The 21,732-nt window shown below is 39.8% G+C and overlaps 1 protein-coding gene across 2 annotated transcripts in view; it reads left to right on the top strand.

Moving 5' to 3' along the window:
• Positions 1-6,823, top strand: part of scamp5a (secretory carrier membrane protein 5a) — a 31,555-nt gene extending 24,732 nt beyond the window's left edge. The window contains exons 6-7 of one of the 2 annotated variants that reach the window (XM_087310368.1): positions 2,979-3,096; positions 4,731-6,823. In XM_087310368.1, coding sequence (XP_087166494.1) covers positions 2,979-3,096; positions 4,731-4,919 — 307 coding nt within the window. In that variant the 3' untranslated portion in view covers positions 4,920-6,823. The remainder of the gene's footprint in view (positions 1-2,978; positions 3,097-4,730) is intronic. The other variant, NM_205547.1, reaches the window with a different exon arrangement.
• Positions 6,824-21,732: the final 14,909 nt, after the last annotated feature.

Genomic DNA, 21,732 nt, shown 5'->3' with positions numbered 1-21,732 from the left:
TGTCATGATGATAATAGATGATAGTTGTCATGATGTCATGATGATAATATTAGCTATATGCTCCAAAACCATCTTTTGTACCCAGCTGTAAACATATGTTTTTCATCAGCTGTAAAATTTGCCAATTTAGCATTGCAGTCAGTGAATATCTGGAGTATGGAGCCCACAAAAGGCGAGTCAATAAATTGCAGTTTTAGTTACTTCTGTATTGGCTTCACGAAGGAAAGTGGGAGGTTGTCGCTTGGTCCCGACACATAGGCATTTGTAGCTCCGCCCTCTTTCGAAAACAGCACAATTTAATCTGAATTTAAAGCAACAGTCACCAAAACGGCAAAATTAGGATCAAAGCCTAAAAGGAGCAGTTATAAAGTTAATTCATTCATTAATTTTCTTGTCAGCTTAGTCCCTTTATTAATCTGGGGTTGCCACAGCGGAATGAACCGCCAACTTATCCAGCAAGTTTTTACGCAGCGGATGCCCTTCCAGCCGCAACCCATCTCTGGGAAACATCCACACATACACTCATACACTACGGACAATTAAGCCTACCAAAGTCACCTGTACCGCATGTCTTTGAACTGTGGGGGAAACCAGAGTACCCGGAGGAAACCCACGCGAATGCAGGGAGAACATGCAAACTCCACACAGAAATGCCAACTGAGCCAAATATCGAACCAGCGACCTTCTTGCTGTGAGGCGAACGTGCTACCCACTGTGCCACTGCGTCGCCCAGTTATAAAGTTATAAAGCATTATTTGTGGGGTGTTTTAAGCTAAAACTTCAGGTATACACTCTAGTTACATCAGAGACTTATTTGACATCTTGTAAAATAAGGGGCCTAATAGGTTTCCTGTAAGTAAATATTTAATAAAAACTATGACAGCAGTAAGGTAGAATGTAAATGTGCTTGCAAAATGGCTTTAATGTTGTTTGTGTATTTGTAAATATATATATAAAAACTCTAAAAATAATTGAAGTCATGTAATGCCCATTAAGTCAATATATTGATTATTGTGACATGCCTAACATTAAGGGCTCTATTTTGACGATCAATGCGCAAAGTGAAAAGTGCAGGGCGCAAAGGCATTAACGGCGTATCAGAATCCACTTTTGCTATTTTAAGGATGGAAAAATCCGCTTTGCGCCGTGGTGCAGGGTCTAAATGCTTGAGCTTATTTTCTTAATGAGTTATAGGTGTGTTTTGAGAATGAACCAATCAGAGTCTCATCTCCCATTCCCTTTAAGAGTCAGTTGTGTCGCGCCATGGTGCATTTGTTATTTACATGGCGACTTTGTAAGTAGAAAAACTGAACGCTTCACTAGCAATAAAACAGAGTATCTGCAGCGCCAGAATGAGAAATGAGCCTCCTCATTATCTACTTTCACTTTCGCTCTCGTGGATATGAAAACCTTGTACACACAGACATCTATTAGCCTATACATAATTAATTTAATTTGTTAAGCGCAAATATTTGTTTCAAAACTATTTCTAAATTCAGTTCTAATTTCCAGAAAACAAATAAATGAACAATATTAACGAAGTTTGCTCAAACAACTAGTTTTATTAGTTAGTATCCATTAGTTATATCCTAATACACATGCTGTGCCTCATATGATCTAAAACCTGACAGGTGGACAAATCTAAGCTTGTTTTCAATAAAACAAATATAAATATGGATATAATAATTAATGATAACATAACTAATAATAATAACATTACACAAAAGCAAGTTTTCGTGAATAAACTTCAAATTGAATGAACTGAAAAAGCCTCCCGAGATGAAGAAGGCATGAAAGCAGTGGTTTTTATATTTATGTAGGCTAGAAAATGATATGTTTTGTAATATTTTAATTATTTATATCCCATATATATACAGTTGAAGTCAGAATTATTAGCCCCCCTGAATTATTCGCCCCCCCTTTTTATTTTTTCCCTGTTTTCTGATTAACGGAGGGAAGATTTCTTCAACACATTTCTAAACATAATAGTTTTTTTAACTTATTTCTAATAACTGATTTATTTTATCTTTGCCAAAATGACAGTAAATAATATTTTACTGGATATTTTTCAAGACACTTCTATACAGCTTAAAGTGACATTTAAAGGCTTAACTAGGTTAATTAGGTTAACTAGGCAGGTTAGGGTAATTAGGCAAGTTATTGTATAACGATAGTTTGTTCTGTAGATTATCGAGAAAAAAAAATTGCCTGAAGGGGCTAATAATTTTGTCCTTAAAATGGTGTTTAAAATATTTTAAACTGCTTTTATTTTAGCCGAAATAAAACAATTAAGACTTTCTCCAGAAGAAAAAATATTATCAGACATACTGTGAAAATTCCCCTGCTTTGTTTAGCATAATTTGGGAAATATTTAAAAAAGAAAATTAAATTCAAAGTGGTGCTAATAATTCTGACTTCAACTGTATATATATATATATATATATATATATATATATATATATATATATATATATATATATATATCCTTAATACTTTAATTATTTTTCATATGTAAAGATATTTGCGTATTGCTCTACATCTTGTGTGTATTAAGCAGTGCGTAAGCGAGGCGCACAACTAACGCACGCTGCGCTGAACAATACACCAGCTTGGTTCTGGTCTATAGAACAGACTATTATAGTTTCTCAAAATAGCAACACACCAGCAATGCTCCTCAAAACACCTTTCTTTTTTAGACCAGAACGCCTATGGGCGCACATATGAGCGCAAATGCATTTGCTATTTAAACAGCGTGGCGCAAAACGTCAAAGTAACTCTTGCACCAAGCTGAAACTAGCAAACAACAATTGCGTCGCGGCTTGCGCCACATTGCGCCGGGTGGATGAAGGGCCCTAAGCCCTACAGAGCACATGTGTTCGGAGAATATGAGATTTTGTTATATTCTGCTTTTGTACAGTGTTTTCCTGTAGTGCACTCTCTAATGAGGAGAATATGTCTTGTTTCTGTTTCTCCTACAGTGGCTGGTTGGCCACCATCACTTTTTTCAGCACTAATATCGGCTCTGCTGTTGTTATGCTGATTCCAACTATAATGTTCACTGCCGTGGCCGTGCTCTCCTTCATCGCCCTCACTAAGGTACCAGTTGGTGTTCCTTCATTATTACTTCTCTGAATATACACACATCTCATGAGATTCCCTAAAAATATACTGTGTAATAACCTTTTTTTTATTAAGGTTTACTGTACACAGAAAATACACAGTGTTCTATTAATCACATTTTTTCTGTTTCTTTCTTTTTTTGATTTCCATTAATGATTGGGACTTGTAAATATGTGCATGTATAAATGGTTCATGGAGATTAGTTTTTACATTTGTGAGTGTACATTTGGATATTTGTATCACTGGATTATGCAGGTTTATATACAGCTAAAGTCAAAATGATCTGCCCTCTTGTGAATTTTCCTCTTTTTCATACATTTTCCAAATGAAGTTTCACAGAGCAAGGAAACTTTCACAGTATTTCCTATAATATTTTTTCTTCTTGAGAAAGTCTTATTTGTTTTTTTTCGGCTAGAATAAAAGCAGGCTTAAATTTTTAAACACCATTTTAAGGTCAAAATTATTAGCCCCTTTAAGCAAATGTTTTTTTCTGTTAGTCTAAAGAACGAACCATCGTTATTAGGAATGTAACGGTATCAGAATTTCATGGTACGGTAATACCTCAGTATGAATGGCACGGTGCGGTATTTATTGAATAATTTACAGGAAAAACAAAGCTAATGAAAAGACTCGAAAAAAAGTGCCAAAAGTGTTTATTTACCTTAGCACTGAATCAATGGCATACAAATTAGCCATCTATCTGTAAGTTTCGAAACAGGAACTTCAATTTTTCAATTTTAATAACAAAAAACTATTAAACCATATAGAAAAATAAAGTTTCAATTTAGTATTGTTGAAAACTCATCACATTCAACATTTAATCACTCACTCACTTAGATAGAGATGGGTTTTTTAAGGAAAATTATCATAGAACTATAATCTGGTAAAAGCTGGGATCTCTGGGCATGTCCCCTGCAACAGAAAAAAAAAAAACCCTCTCATTTGGGACTGAGGTTTCTGGGACAGAGAGATATGATTTATTGAGTGATGTGCCTACGGTAATATTGAAAAAAATTATCATTGCGGTATGACGGTATTTACAATATTGTTACATCCCTAATTGTTATACAATAACTTGTCTAATTACCCTAACCTGCCTAGTTAACCTAATTAAGCTTGTTAAGCCTTTAAATGTCACTTTAAGCTGTATAGAAGTGTCTTGAAAATATCTAGTCAAATATTATTTACTGTCATCATGACAAAGATAAAATAAATCAGTTATTAGAGATGAGTTATTAAAACTATTATGTTTAGAAATGTGCTGAGAAAATCTCTCCGTTAAACAGAAAATGGTAACAGTATCTGGATGCAGCCTTTATGATGCAAGCTCAGACTGCATCATTCAGAGATACAATGTCAGACACTGCACTCAAATGGAGCTAGTGATGTCACTGTGACGGGTTGGGTTAGGGGTTGGGTTAGGTGAGCCCATTAAAAAGCATTGGATGCAGCCCAGATTGCACTGCACCAGGTCTGCAGCCAGACCCCTCTCGAAAATGGGGAAAAAAACATACAGGGGGCGAATAATTCTGACTTCAACTGTATGTTTATTTTACATACGTTTACCTGCTGGCGGTGAAACATAACTTAAATGTTTATTTCTGTCTCAGGTCCACAATTTCTACCGTGGCAGTGGGGGCAGCATGAGCAAGGCTCAGGAGGAGTGGACATCCGGTGCCTGGAAGAACCCTCACGTCCAGCAGGCGGCGCAGCAGGCGGCCATGGGGGCGGCACAGGGGGCCATGCAGGGCCAGCAGTACTCGGCCGCACCGACCTACAACTACGACGATCCAATGTAGACCCTCTCCATTCACAACAGAGGGAGGGAACAAAAACAGGGTTTCTGGGAGGGAATTTCTAAGGGGGAAAAGCTGCGGACTGGTTTAAAACAGGGGAGGGGAAAGCAAAGATATGGCCAAATTAGAATTTTCGCAACTACAACAATACAGAAGCTAAATGTGTTGATAGTTTAAGGAGTTGCGTTTTTAGAGCCCCTCAATAGGAACGTCACTCTCGCCATGTGGTATTACAGTTAACTAATGGTATGTTGTGTTTCTCCACTTGTCGTATTGTAAACATGACTAAACTAGAGCACCAATAAGGAAACATTCCAAAGCTCACTATAGTATAACTAGATCTGTCAGAATTATCTGTGTGGTGTTTGCAAGCCAGTTATATATTTTGGTTGGCTTACATATTCAAGAACGTTTAGCAAACGCATCTTAAAAAGGACAGTTCACCCTAAAATAAAAATTCTGTCATCGTAAAGTGGTTCCAGTTTCCTGTCGAATGCAAAATAATATATATTATGTAGAATGTTACTAACATTCTACAAAATATATTATTTTGTTGAACATACTCATGAAGGTTTGAAACCACTTGATGGTGAGTACAGTGCTTAATTTGTAAATGAATAATTTCCGGGTCAAAGCAGGAAATAAAATTTCGTTCGCCGACGTCCTCCACACAATTTCAGTTTTTCAAGAACATGACATAACTAAGCGGTTATAGCTCCCCAAAAAAAAAGCACAACATTTCTGAACGGTCTTGAATTATTTTGTGCAATATAACGTTATGGGTCGACCATGGATGAACAAACAAACAAAAGCAAACATGTAGCCTACAAACATAAATCGCATGAAATATCACTATTCAGTTCACTACCACTGACATTATGCCAAGCGAAAATTACTCACTCTGTAATCTTCAAGAAGAGCCCACAGTTGCCTCTTCTGTTTATGACTTGAGATCGTTTTGCTTCTGTCTTCCGCTATCCTGATCCAAGGGCGCAGTTTCATCTTCTCTTGATCAGGCTCATTATCAGATTTACTCGTGGTTTTAAAAATTATATATGATTAACAGCCTCTCGCATTTTGAAAATACAAATATTATTTAGGTAGCCCACTACGGCATTATTTATTTTCACTGCTCACTGCACACGAAACAATAATCACCAACCAGTGAGAGTGATTGTAATTGTAAGTAAGCTAATTGGTCAAAAGTGACTATTCTTATGGGCTCTATTTTGACGATCCAGGCGCAAAGTGCAAAATGCAGGGCGTAAACGCATTAAGGGCGTGTCGGAATCCACTTTTGCTATTTTAAGGATGGAAAAATCCGCTTTGCGCCGTGGCGCATGGTCTAACAAGGTTGAGCTTGTTCTCTTAATGAGTTATAGGTGTGTTTTGAGAATAAACCAATCAGAGTCTCAACTCCCATTCCATTTAAGAGTCAGTTGTGTCAGGCCATAGCGCATTTGCTATTTACATGACGGAAAAACTGAACGCTTCACTAGCAATAAAACAGTTAAACAGACCATCTACAGCGCCAGAATGAGATTTCACTTTCACTCTTGTGGATAGGGAAATGTGTTGTACACACAGACATCCATTAGCCTACATAATTAATTTAGTTTGTTAAGCGCAAATATTTGTTTCAAAACTATTTCTAAATTCAGTTTTAATTTCCAGCAAACCAATAAATGAACAATAATAACCAAGTGTGCTCAAACAACTAGTTATATCCAAATACACATGCTGTGCCCCATATGATCTAAAACCTGACAGGTGGGCAAATCTAAGCTTGTTTTTAATAAAACAAATATAAATATGCATATAATAAATAATACTGCTAATAATAATCACATTATACAAAAGCAAATTGTTATGAATAAATTGAAAAAGCCCCTGAGATAAAGAAGTCATGAAAGTATGGTTTTTCATATTTATGAAGGCTGAAAAATAATATGTTTTGTAATATTTTAATATTTTATATTTATATCCTACATAAATCCTTTAATTCTGTTTCATTTGTAAAGATATTTGCGTATTGCTGTACACCCTGTGTGTATTAAGCAGTGTGTAAGCGAGGCGCACAACTGACGCGCTCTGTGCTGGACTATAGACCTGCTTTGATTTGGTCTATTGAACAGTCTATTATAGTTTACTCAACGCACCTCCTTTTTTAGACCAGAACGCTTATGGGCGCACATATGAGCGCAAATGCATTTGCTATTTAAACAGCGTGGCGCAAAACGTCAAAACGACTCTTGCGCCAAGCTGAAACCAGCAAACAACTATTGCGCCGTGCCGCATTGCGCCGGGTGTATGATAGGGCCCTATCTGTGTGTGTACACAATCCACACAGCTTTGCTTGGTGTTTTTCACTCGGACTCATTCTCTCTCTCTAACACACACACACACACACACACACACATGCAGGTATTCACCATGCAAAAGTTAATGCCGAATCAATCAAAACAAATACCGGAATGCAAAACACGAATATCTAACATTTTCCAGAACAGGATCCGGCAAGATCCAGCTCAAATTAAGCACTGGGCGAGTCCATGGGGAATTCATTGTTATTTTTGGGTGAACCCTCTCTTTACGACCCTTTCACACTGAATGCAGTTAAGCGGCACAACATGAAGACACTCTTGAATTAAAACTATAGATCCCTATGAAGCCATTCACACTGGCTGTGATCAATGGCAGCGTATAAAACTGAGGCTTTTCCCCCTCCATCTTCTTCCATGATGAAATGGGTCATCCGATTAAATATGAGCTTTAGATCATGTGCGCAAAAAGGCTAATTTTAGGGTGCTTAAAGAGAGAAAGCTGAAGAAAATCTTCATGGATGTCAAGTTATTGTTAATATTATCTATGAACAGCTACTTTTTTTAATAGACTACAAAAACTGAAGTTCTGTGGCAGGGAATAGCAGGGAAAATGGGAACAGAGGCTTAATATTTCATTAAAGTCACAAGCATGATTACATTTGCACTTGTAGTGTAGAGTCAGGAGCGCCACCTATTGTGCAGAAACTTTTCCTTTAATCACATTGCGCTCAGTGTGAAAGGGCCTTTAACATCCTAACATACATGTTATGCACAGAGAAAAAAAGATTGGCTTCCAGGCATAAATTCACTAGTTTTTTCTTGATCTTGCAGTTGAAAGAGTTTAAAAACTATAAACGTCGCATTTGCTTCCGTTAAGCACTTTCACATCAAGTGTAAGTACAAACAAAACGTGTTTTCAGTTTCTGTGAGGTTACAAGGAAAGCCATATGCTTACGTTGGTTTAATTGTTACGTATTTTTGTTCGTGTCGAAGGTTGTTGACATTCGTGCGATTGTGTGTGTTGATGTTAGCGTTGTTTTCTTTACCTCAGGATTTAATCGTCTCATTGTACTGCTGACGTTCTGTAGCCGAGGTTCGGCTAGCGAAACAGAATTGACAGAATTTTTGTACATGTTGTACATTAGCTCAGTTTAAACGCTCACAAATAGAGTAAATATATTTAATCTCATTTTAGCCACATGCGCTTGTTATATATTTCTGATCCAGATCCACTATGAAGGCCGATATTTTACCACTGTTCTGGATGACGCCAGTTGTTTTGCAAATAATCCAAGACGATCAGCAATTTCTGGGATAAAACCTACAACTGAAGCACATTATGAAGTAATAATGTCACAAGTACAATATATATGGTATCGTATTAACTATCGATAGGTGAAGTGATGTACAGTAGTACAAGTTTCATACATGTGTGACAATTTTATCAACAAATATTTGTTCGATTATGCATCGACATGCAATGAAATTCCTCAACTGCAGAAATGTTGAGCATTTTTAAAGTCTTTCGGATCTGAAAATCGTGTAATATATATAGTAGAGCATTTATTTAGATTTGTTGATCCAGATCAACTGAATTCAGGGTGTGTTCACACTTGTAGTTTGGTTCATTTGACGCATTCAGTATTGATCAGCTAAGTCAGTCTTGTTCCTGGATGTCCAACTTGCCTCAACACACCTGCCAGGGTGTTTCCAGTATACCTAGTGAGACCTAGTAAGGTGTGTTTGATCAGGCTTGGAGCTAAAATCTGCAGGACACCGGCCCTCCAGGAACAAGTTTGGTGACCCCTAAGCTAAGTGTTCACACTGCAGCTTCAACAGGGTTTCTGCAGGTTTCACAGAGTTTAATTTAAGAGTTTTTAAGACATTTTTAAGACTATTATGAATGAAATTTTAGACTCATAAAGTGTTGAAGGCTAAATGGCCCACATGAAAAATATTTTTATTTGACTTATCCGAAAAGTAGTATAATTTAATATTTATATAATATTTAATAATACAATAATACAATAATAATAAACACTTAAATCTTTTAGATTTTATATCTTGCTTATAAAAACATGCAAGCTCTACTTGTATCCATACACCTTTTCCCAATTTTAACTTTCTTTATGTTTTAAATGTTTAAAAACTATAGTAAATTAAATCTTTGGACAATATCTGTCCAGATCAGTGTCCTCAGCAGAAAATACGGAGAACTTTTATACTTATGTTATTGCAAGGAAAAGAATTAAACCATTCTGATAGAGTTAACAATTTCCTTTTTAAATAAAATATAAAAAATTTTATTGAGATGCATTGTTGATGATTGTATGGGTTTTGGTCAGATTGGGTAGCAATACTTGAACAAAGGAAAATTAAGACCTGTTAAAAAAGATTTAAGACCAACAGCACAGTATTTCAGTAAATTAAAGGCTTTTTAAGACCTAAAGTTTGGATTTTGAGATTCAAGACATTTTTTAGACCGTGCAGAAACCCTGTTTTAAGAACAAAACTAAAAGTACTCCAAAAAGAGAGCTATTTCCATTTCCTTGATGTAAAATGTGTCCAAACAGCAGCAGAAATCCCCCTGTTGCATAATTTAGTGGAACCCAAACTTGATTTCAGCAATCTTATTTGGCTCTGATGGCAGTATTTGTGTTTATTTCAATAAACCGCACTAATAAAGTTCATTTTAATCTAAAAGAAAATCCCCTGCAATGTGTGAACACACTCATAGATGGCTGATAGCTTCTGGAGTGTAATAAACAGAAAGGAAATAGATTAAAATAATAGTGTACAGTATATGTAATGTCATCTCAATGTCTCTATCAAGGCTTGTATAATACTTTCGATCATTTCAACAACTGTGAAACACTGAATATGCCCATGTGTGATATTATTCATGTATGTTTGGGGAGGTTTTCTATGTACTTTTCTTTGTTTATGTAAAGATCCTTTTGTTAACATTTCAAAAATATGCGTATTTGGGTATTTTGGGCATAACCGTTGCACGGTGTGATGATTAGTACACTATTGTGGGGCCTTTGGTGAGACAGGACTTCCTGTGCAAAGCTTTGGCTGAGGTTTCATTGACATGCGGACTAGGAGGGGGCCAAGTCAGAGCACTCACTTTGGTCCCCCAGGCTCTGCGCTGGTCGGGGAAGTTCCAAATTGAACCAAAACAATCCATTGGCTTAAGATTGGCAAGTAAAATTTGGGACATTGCAACCTGCAGAACCTGGGAACCTGAGTTTCATTAACATCCACAGTTTTATTGCGCCCTCCGGTGGACTGGATGTATTAAACGTTGTTTGTTTTCTGCCCGTCATCTTAAGAAAACACTGACAGAAGCAATATCGATATCTGTCACGCATGATCTGATTACATTAGCAAGTGTGAATGTTATATTTCAGCCGCACCAGCAAAAGCTAAGGTCACTGTCCTCTCCGAGACCCGCCATGTTCCTTTGTGCCCTGATCTCCTTCATGCTTGTGTATCCCCACAGTAGATAAAGCCTTGTTCATTCTGTAAAGTGAAGTGTGTGGAAAGATGCCAGTAGAGTAACACAAAACAGATAGTTGTCTTTGTATAGTGAGTTGTGTGTGGTGCTTGGTATATTTGTGAATTGAACCAAACCTTGTGCCACGTGTACAAAGGCACTCTGTATGTGTGTGTGTGTGTGTGTGTGTGAGTGTGTGTAGATGTAAATTATTTTGTCGAGTCTTAAGTGGAATGTATTGTTCACTTGGAGACGGTACATTTTACAGGCTTCATTTGATTTTTTGTATTGTTTTTCTTGAATTTTATGCAACCCAGGCTCATTCTGAAAACATAGTCCTGAGGACGTTTCTGGGGACTGCTAAATACGTCCCGGGAGGTACGTATATTTGTAGTTTTTGTTGTCGCAAATCCGCGAGAGACTGCTGTGCGCGCTTTTTCGTGTCTCGAACATCTCTCGCGAGTGCCAATCAGCTGACACCACACTCCTCCTTCCCTGAACCCAACCAATTTCACCGATTCACCAGCCCACTTGCTTCCCTAAACCCAAGCAACAATTTAGAAAAGCCCTCGTCTGATTTTTTTACCACATTTTCGAATTTCACCACATTCTCACCCTGTGTTGGAGCCATTTATGGGTTGCAATTTTCTTTCGCACCACTAGAGGGTGTGTATGGTATTTATGCTCTCCTCACGACGAGCTGAGGGGTGTAGAAGAAGGTCAAACAAACTTTTTGACTGGCATGGCTGTGAGAACGTGTTTATGTTTGTTTTGATGTTTACTTTTTTAATTTTGACAAAATGGACAATAAATGGATTGGAATATCCAACTTGTATGGACATTTCACTTTTTTATTGACCCGTTTAAAATATTCGCATTCACACCCTGTCATGAACTCGTTCGCTTTATTTTTTGGATTCTGTTTTTGTCTTATCTGATTTCTGGAACCGCTCTTCCCCGGATTCGAACCTGTCCGCCGTGGTCAACCCCTCCTTTCTTCATCTGAAGTCTGCCGACGCACACGGCGAGCTACTGGACAAACTGGTTGCGGCGGGAAAGCCCTCCACACGGAGGTAAACGGTTAGCTGGTAAGCGCAAAAGGGAACAGCGTCACACCGCCCCGCAGCTTTCGCTTGAAAAAACGAAACGCAGCCAAACCTCTCAGGACGTATGTCACGGTCTCCAGAAACGTCCTCAGGACTACGTTTTCAGAATGAGCCTGGGTTAATTTTATGGGTCAAACATTTCAATTGTTTTATACTAATATGGATTTAGCCATTTTTCTTTGCCTCAGCTATCATGTTTAGTGTACTTGATCTGTATTTGACGCAATGTAAACACTTTAGGTTTCCTGAGAAAAGCTATACTTACAAATGATTCAATCATGCAAACATGAAGCTCAGTAGTTGTGATTTCCGGAGGTGGTTGTTTTTGAAGTTGAGAAGCATTTGTTTCGGTTTATTTTGTATTACTTTTATATTATTTTGTCTCTCCCAGATGGATAATAAACAGATAATGTTGCATTCTGTGTCATTTAGTCCATTTAGAGTCTGGAAAGTCATATAGGCAAACAAAACTAAAAACATAAAGCATAGTGACCATAAAGAAATACGAATAAAGTCAAAACAAATGAAAAAATGTGAGTTACCAAATCAGGATTTCATTCATTCATTTTCTTGTCAGCTTAGTCCCTTTATTAATCCGGGGTCGCCACAGTGGAATGAACCGCCAATTTATCCAGCAAGTTTTTACGCTGCGGATGCCCAGCCACAACCATCTCTGGGAAACATCCACACACACACTAATTCACACACACACTCATACACTACGGACAATTTAGCCTACCCAATTCACCTGTACCGCATGTCTTTGGACTGTGGGGGAAACCGGAGCACCCGGAGGAAACCCACGCAGAGAACATGCAAACTCCACACAGACACACCAACTGAGCCAAGGCTCGACCCAGCGGCCTTCTTGCTGTGAGGCGACAGCACTACCTACTGCGCCACTGCTTCGCACCTAAACCAGGATACTTTATTCTTGAATAGAGGCCATTTATACATAAACTTTTAATGTCTTTATTCATTCATTGACATGGTTGAACCTAGGATCCAGGAGGAACAATGCGGTTTTCGTCCTGGCCGTGGTACACTGGACCAGCTTTATTCCCTCACTAGGGTGCTCGAGGGTTCATGGGAGTATGCCAAACCAATCCACATGTGTTTTGTGGACTGGGAGAAGGCATTCAACCATGTCGCTCATGGCATTCTGTGGAGGGTGTTCTGGGAGTATGGGGTCAGAGGCTCTCTGTTAACGGCCGTTTCGTCCCTTGTATGAACAGAGTAGCAGTGTGGTTTGCATTGCCGGCAATAAGTCAGACTTGTTTCCAGTGCAAGTTGTACTCTGGGAGGGCTGCTGTTTGTCACCAATTCTGTTCGTAATTTATATGGACAGAATTTCAAAACGCAACCTTGGGCTGAAAGGAGTCCGGTTCGGGGACCACAGGATTTCAAGTTGTTCTGCTGGCTTCATCGAACATGAACCTTTGGCATGCACTGGGATGGTTTGCTGCAGAGTGTGACACGGCTGAGATGAAAATCAGCAACTCCAAGTCCGAGGCCAATGGTGATCGATCGGACAAAGGTGGTTTGCCATCTTCATGTTGGAGGAAAGTCCTTACCCCTGGTGGAGGAGTTCAAGTATTTTTGGGTTTTGTTCACGAGTGAGGGAAGGATGGAACGTGAGATTGACAGATGAATTGGAGCAGCGGCTGCAGTAATGTGGTCAATGTATCGGTCTGTTGTGGTGAAGAAGGAGCTGAGTCGAAAGGCAAAGCTCTTGATTTACTGGTCAATCGATGTTCCTACTCTAACCTATGGTCATGAGCTTTGGGTCATGACTGACAGGACAAGATCTCGGATACAAGCTGTCCGGAAGGAGCTCGGAGTAGAGCTAGAGAAGTCAGCTGAGGTTGCTCGAGCATCTGTTTCGGATGCCTCCTGGACGCCTACCTAGGGAGATGTTCCAGGCAAGTCCCACCAGGACGAAGCCTTGGGGATGAAACAGGACACACTGAAGGGACTATGTATCTCGGCTGGCATGAGAACACCTCGGGATTCTCCCGGAGGAGCTGGAGGAAGTGTCTGGGGAGAGGGAAGTCTGGGGTTCCGGCTCCGCAAAATCGGTTTAAAATGAATGAATGAATGAAGGAATAAATGTATTATGGTCATTCAATACACAATACAGTTTTTGGGGTGTGAAAATGCAAACGTTTGTAAAGGAGTTTCAAATTGGATGATTTTAAAAATGACGTCTACTACAAAAATGTTTTTTTAATGGTGACTCCAAGTAAATCTTTGGACCATTTTGTGGGATGTAAACGAAAACAACGGTCCCAACGTATTTCCTGTTTTACATTTTTATTTTTTATAGCTTCTGTGAAACCAAAAAGAGCCACATATTGATATGACAGCTGTTTAAGCATGAAGATATGATTGAATTGCCTCATTTTACAGAAATAGTTTAATAGTTTAATAAGCAGGAAATGTTCAGGGGCCAATGACATGACCACATTGAAATGGTCTATAGGCATGCGTGAGTTTAGGAGAAGTTTATTTATAAACTCATTTCGAGAGGGTCACATGTTTATGATTGTTCTCAGCTGGTCCCACATCAGGCAAAGCAGTGGCGCAGTAGGTAGTGCTGTCGCCTCACAGAAAGAAGGTCACTGGGTCACTGGTTCGAGCCTAGGCTCAATTGGTGTTTCTGTGTGGAGTTTGCATGTTCTCCCTGCATTTGCGTGGGTTTCCTCCGGGTGCTCCGGTTTCCCCCACAGTCCAAAGACACGCAGTACAGGTGAATTGGGTAGGCTAAATTCTCCGAAGTGTGTGTGTGGATGTTTCCCAGAGATGGGTTGCGGCTGGAGGGGCATCCGCTGCGTAAAAATTTGCTGGATAAGTTGGCGGTTCATTATGCTGTGGAGACCCCGGATTAATAAAGGGACTAAGCCGACAAGAAAATGAATGAATGAATGAATGAATGGTCCCACATCAGCTCACGATTGATTCTCCAATCATGATTCCTAACTCACTATAAGTAACCAGAGTTTGCGGGCAATCGGGGAGACTCCCAAACTTCCTGCCCTACTAATAATTCTCTCATTATATAGCAGTACGCCTATTTCATATCCATAAAACACTGTGATATAACGGTGCTCGGATTGTATCGCTTTCTCACTGCAATCGATCCGCTCCAGAGTTCGTTTCAATCGAGCCGAGACCACCTCATTCAGGTGATCTCGGAGCGATTGATTTGGCGCGGATCTTAGCGCGATTGCTGGTTTCACATATGCCAAACGAACTGCTCTAACTGGGCAAACGAGACAAAAGTGTAGATGTGAAAGCACCCTAAGGATCTCATAAGCTCAGGGCTCTCTCTTCGGACAGCAATGCTTACAAGCTTTATTATCAATCATCAGCTGAGTGTGAACTCTTGAAATGTGCTGCACCCCTTTTACATATAGAATTGCTAAAAGTAAAAGCATAAAACGAACACGGGGAGACCATGCTAACTCCACACAGAACTGACAACTGACCCAGCCGGGGCTCGAACGAGTGACCTTCTTGCTGTGAGGCGAGCTTTTTTAACATCTGACTGAAAATATAGAGATTGACGAGTTTGTAGTAGTTCATATGTTAAATGTATATACAAAATGGTCTATTGACCTTATTCTAAAATGCGGAAGTGCGCCTGTTTTCGCGATTGTCTTAGAACTACCGATTCAGTCGCCTATGGGAGAAATGACTAGGAATAATAAACGGCAGAAAACGGTCAAACTACTTGCTCTACAAACAAATGTTTGCATGACTATACATATCAAGTAGATTAATACAATAAGAAAATATCAAATTGCAACATTAAGCAGCGTAACGAGCAGTTTTTAACGTCAAAAAATGAACGGAAGTGAATGAGACCGGAAGTCTCAAGCCAAAAAGATTCAAATGGCAGCGCCAGCTCGTCGGCAGAGAATAAGGCGAATAGAGAAATATAACAAGTTTTCATTTGTTTACAGACCATTTTGGCTGTGTTTCTTTTCACATATAATATATGAACGGGTTGAGATCTGTTGTGTTTGTGCTGTACAATTTTCCACAGCTCTATGCTTATTTTCTGAACCATTTTAGACAAATAGTTTTAGACGTTAGCAACATGTTCCCTGGCCCTGTGATGAAAATATTGTTTTGAGTTGCACATCCACCAGCAGATGGCAGTAAAGGGCTGGATAAATTGCATCTGATCTTACTCTAAAGAAAGAGTATCATGATCTTTTTCTGTTTAGTATAAAGCAGTCATTCATTTATTTTTTGTATAAGATGATGTAATAGATTTGATCAAATGTGCACCATGCAGAAAGTATGTCACGTCGTTTTGTACATCTGCACATAAACCTATTAAAAATGGAAAATAGCCATATTTAATGATAAAACAGTGAGGTTTCGACAGCTATTACCATCTGAAACGATTTCCTCCTTTAAAAAAAAATAGATCCAGCATTTCTGAATGAAAGACCTTGTTATAGCGTTTCATTTGAAAGCTGTATTCGGTGAAAGACTGCATGGCTTTTGTTTCAGTCTTTCATGAAGAAATAAGCTGCATTTAACTTCACGCCGAACAGATTTCAGAAATCTTTCTAGCTAGCTTTCTGTTCAAGGACAAGAGTTCAGTCTCCGGCGAATGAAAACAAAACCATTTTCAACGCCATTTCAGGGCATTGAAGTAAGTTTCCTCCAATCAACAGATCGTACTTAGCCCTTAAATGCATGCATAAATTGGCGCACATGCATTAGGATTGCATTAGCTTTCCATTTCTGCAAATCTCAAAAAGCTCAGCGCTTAGTCCTCAATTCCAGCATCTAATAAAAAGGAGCACTCCAGTGCATTTTAGTGCCCGTGAACATGCTGTCATTCAAAGTGTTAAGAATCTAAACAGACGCAACTGCACTCACCGGCCACTTTATTAGGTACACCTTACTAGTACCAGGTTGGACCCCATTTTGCCTTCAAAACTTCCTTGATCCTCCGTGGCATAGATTCAACAAGGTACTGGAAATATTCCTCAGAGATTTTGGTCTGTAGTGACATGATAGCATCACACAGTTGCTGCAGATTTGTCAGCTGCACATCCATGATGCCAATCTCCCGTTCCACCGCATCCCAAAGGTGCTCTATTGGATTGAGTTCTGGTGACTGTGGAGGCCATTTGAGTACTGTGAACTCATTGTCATGTTCAAGAAAGCAGTCTGAGATGATTCGCGCTTTATGACATGGCGCGTTATCCTGCTGTAGCCATCAGAAGATGTGCACACTGTGGTCATAAAGGAAAAGACATGGTCAGCAACGATACTCAGGTAGGCTGTGGAGTTCACATGATGCTCAGTTGGTACTAAAGGGCCAAAATTGGAACTAATCGGCTCTAAGTGTGCCAAGAAAATATCGCCCACACCATTACACCACCACCCTGAACCATTGATACAAGGTAGGATGGATCAATGCTTTCATGTTGTTGATGCCAAATTCTGACACGACCATCCTAATGTTGCAGCGGAAATCAAGACATTTTTCCAATCTTCTATTGTCCAATTTTGGTGAGCCTGTGTGAATTGTTGCCTCAGTTTCCTGCTCTTAGCTGACAGGAGTGGCACCCGGTGTGGTCTTCTGCTGCTGTAGCCCATCTGCCTCAAGGTTGGACGTGTTGTGTTTTCAGAGATGCTCTTCTGCAGATCTCGGTTGTAACGAGTGCTTATTTGAGTTACTGATGCCTTTCTATCAGCTCGAACCAGTCTGGCCATTCTCCTCTCACTTTTCTTCCCCATTCTGATGCTCGGTTTGAACTGTAGCAGTTCATCTTCTTGACCATGTCTACATGCCAAAATGCATTGAGTTGCTGCCATGTGATTGGCTGAAATTTGCGTTAACAAGCAATTGGACATGTGCACCTAATAAAGTCACCAGTCAGATGTGAGTAGTTCTTGAATGTGCTAATTCTGTGCGATGCAGTAGTTGTGAGGGTATCGCTGTGTGTTTGCTAAGGTGTTCAGCAGGGGCACGTGCCACAGTAAAAATCGCCAGTGCCCCAGTAAATGCTGTTATATACTATTTACTTTATTTGCAAGTGTGTTTATTAAGAGTGGTAATCCCAGAATAAAGACGTTATTCTCTATGTGCAACCAAACCAACGCTGATGAAAGCAATGTAGTTTAATCAAAAAGCTAACTGAGCATGTGCGCAGGAAAAAAACATGCCCGCATGCCTTGCACTGCTCCTGCTTTGCTCCTGGTGTAAGCCCTGGTTGTGAACATACACGGCAAAAAAATAGCGACGCCGCTCATGCGTTGTGAAATCGGCGTAACAGTCTATTATGTGGAGGTGTCGGCACGCAGGAAGTTTTGCAAGTCGACAAAACAAAGTTTAAATACTATGATGGTGATCTTATTCATACTAAGCATGGCTCCTGATAGATTTTTTTGTTATGAAGCAAAAAGGAGGGATGATGAGTCAAGGAGGTAAGACTTAATAAAGCTATTTCTCGGCCATGAGTCGGGTCTTAGACAGCACACAACAGATAAATCTAAGAAACCTAATTTTTGAATTCTATTGAATGAAATTCTATTGAATTATCTATAGAATTTCATTGTAATTAAATGATCGTTCATGCAAAATATGTCTTAAATTATCTTAGCATCACTCCGGTTGTGTCTTTTGATGTTTCCAGTTACATTTCTGTCATTTATTCAATTATTTTCTTGTGGGCTTAGTCCCTTTATTAATCCGGGGTCGCCACAGGAGAATGAACCGCCAACTTATCCGGCAAGTTTTTACACAGCGGATGCCCTCCCAGCTGCAACCCATCTCTGGGAAACATCCACATACACTCATTCACACACGCACGCACGCACGCACGCACGCACACACACACACACACACACACACACTCATACACTATGGACAATTTAGCCAACCCAATTCCCCTGTACCACATGTCTTTGGACTGTGGGTGAAACCGGAGCACCTGGAGGAAACCCACGCAAACACAGGGAGAACATGCAAACTCCACACAGAAACGCCAATTGAGCCAGCCGAGGTTTCAACCAAGAGTGACCTTCTTGCTGTGAGGCGACAGCACTACCAACTGCGCCACTGCGTCGCCTCTGTTATTTTTTTTAGAAAAATAATTGTCTAATAACAAAACTGTTATTTATTTATAATTTAATATACTTTAAAATATATTATAAATATTTATTTTTATTTTATTTTGTTTTGGAGGGGGAACTGTGCCCCAGTAGAGCTTTCTGTCTAGCAACGCCCCTGGGGCGTCATGCATCAACGCTGCGTACGCACAAACACTTTGCATATGGCAGATTTCATGCTCACGTTTGAATTTACTAACGATGAAATGAATGTGAGAATGTGCGTTGGTCCAACTTCATGCCTGGCGTACGTGCATTTCTTGTGTGTGTTTGTTTTATTTACATTGGTGACTCCAAGAAGCAGTTGTGTTAAATTGCACACTACAAAGTAGCTGCCGTGCTATGGCAGCTGTATGGGACGGGATCATCCGCATGTCTAGCAGGTATATAAGGTTTCCATACCATGCAGTTGACCACATAAACAATAAAGCGCAACTTGCAGCGATCGCCGGTTTTCCCAATCTAATCAGAGCGATCGACTGCACACACATTGCTATAAGGGCGACATCTGAAGACGAATTTGCATACGTGTATCGGAAACATTTCCATTCAATAAATGTGCAAATAATATGTGATGCTTAACATAATACACACACTTATTAATGATTCCTACTTGTCTTCCTCGTGATGTAGATTAGGCAAAATCTGACAAGTATTGCGGGGAAAAAAGAAGTATGTGATCATCAGATGCTGGATTAGACCCGGGTTCATGATTGATAGCGTCAACACATGTTGCCATTCGCTTTACGAGCTACGCCGCTCACGCTGCTGATGCCCGCTCTCTTTAGTTTGGTTGTCTCTGTTGATCAAACGGGAATCACTAAACTAGCTCATTCCAACGAGATGTGCTATTTGCACCCAGCCTAAATAGAAACCACAAAATTGTACACCTTTACATCGGACCTTTTCTTTTTTAATTCACTCCTAATGCGATGTTCAGACCCGACTGCGTTAACCGCGTCAGCTAAACTCTCACACTCTATTTCAGGGGTGGCCAACCCTGTTCCTGGAGAGCCACCTTCCTGCAGATTTCAGTTGCAACCCATATCAAACACACCTGCCTGTAATTATCACGTGGTGTTCAGGTCCTAATTAATTGGTTCAGGTGTGTTTGATATGGGTAGCAACTGAAATCTGCAGGAAGGTGGCTCTGCAGGAACAGGGTTGGCCACCTCTGCTCATTTTTTTTCTTTTGTTCTTAATTCCGGAAGACAAACTTGCAAATAACACCATATTTCTCCCGTCTACCTCCCAAAGGAGCATCTGCGATTCATATTCTGTTCTCTTTTTGCTTGCTTTTGCCATTGCTTTTTCATTTGGTTTTGCCAAAGTAGAGTCATTACCATATTTATTAGGGGGAGGAGGCAGGGAGGGGTTTTGCGCTCGTGCACGTGCGCTCAGATTCACGCTTTTTCAGATGTACAAAAAGAATATGCGTGGGATGAAGTGTTTCAAACATCAGGGGCCTCATGTATCAACACTGTGTACGCACAAAAACTTTTCGTACGCCAGGTTTCACGCTCAGAATGGCTCACGTTTGGATTTACTAACGATGAAATGAACGTGAGAATGTGCGCAGCTCCACGCAAGCTTCATGGCTGGCGTACGCACATTTTTTGTGCGTGCCTGTTTTATTCCCATTGGCGACTCCTAGAGGCAGTTGTGTTAAATTGCTCTCTACAAAGTGTCTGAGCCTTGCAATGGCAGCTGTATGAGACGGGTTCATCTAGCAGGTATATAAGGTTTCCATACCATACAGTTGACCAGCCAAACATTAAAGAGCAATTGGCAGCGGTCGCCTGTTTTCCTAATGTAATCGGAGCAATCTACTGCACGCACATTGTTATGAAAGCACCATCTGAAGATGAATTTGCATTCGTGAATCAGAAACATTTCCATTCAATAAATGTGCAAATAAAATATGATACACAGACTTATTAATGATTCCTACTTGTCTTTCTCGTGATAAATAGTAGTCAAAATCTGATATGTAGCGGGGAAAAAAGGAAGTATGGGTTCATCAGACGCTGGATTTGAACCGAGTTCATGCTCGAATGTGTCAAAACATGTTGATATACGTTTTACGAGCTGCGCCACTGAGACTGTTCGGAGTACTACAACATTTTACACCTATAAATCACACTGTTTTTTTTTTTAAATCCACTCAGTGCGATGTTCAGACCCAACTGTGTTAACCGCATCAGCTAAACTCTCCCACTCAATTTTTTTCGTTTGTTGTTAATTCCGGAGGACAAACTTGCAAATAACACCGTTTTCCTCTGGTCTACCACCGAAAGGAGGACCTCCAATTCACATTCTGTTCAAAGTTCATCTTTTTGCTGGCTTTTGCCATTGCTTTTTTGTTGGGTTTTGCAAAAGTAGAGTCATTAGCATATTAATACGGGGGAGGGGTTTTGCGCTCGTGCATGTTGCGCTCAGTTTCACGTTCATTCAGATGTACAAAAGAATATGCGTGAGATTCGGCGCACGCAGTGTTTCATACATCTGAATTTTTTACTACGTACGCACATTTACAGCTTTGTGCGTACGCACTGTTTTAGTATGAATTCAACGCAAGTCTTCGTACATGAGGCCCCTGATGTTCAGAGTGGTTGCGGTTGCTAGATTGTTCTGGGTGGTTGCCATGCATGGCTAGGGTGGTCTGAGGTTGCTTATCAACCTAAATCGAAAACCAAAATTCTCCCTCAGGTCTCGGATGTTTTTCATCTGCGAGGGGGAAAAAATTG

This window comes from Danio rerio, chromosome 25, assembly GCF_052040795.2.
Source record: "Danio rerio strain M-AB ecotype USA chromosome 25, GRCz13ab, whole genome shotgun sequence".
NCBI classification, from domain to species: Eukaryota; Metazoa; Chordata; class Actinopteri; order Cypriniformes; family Danionidae; genus Danio; species Danio rerio.
The sequence above is the reverse complement of the archived record's forward strand: the minus strand, read 5'-3'. Positions and strand labels throughout refer to the sequence as shown.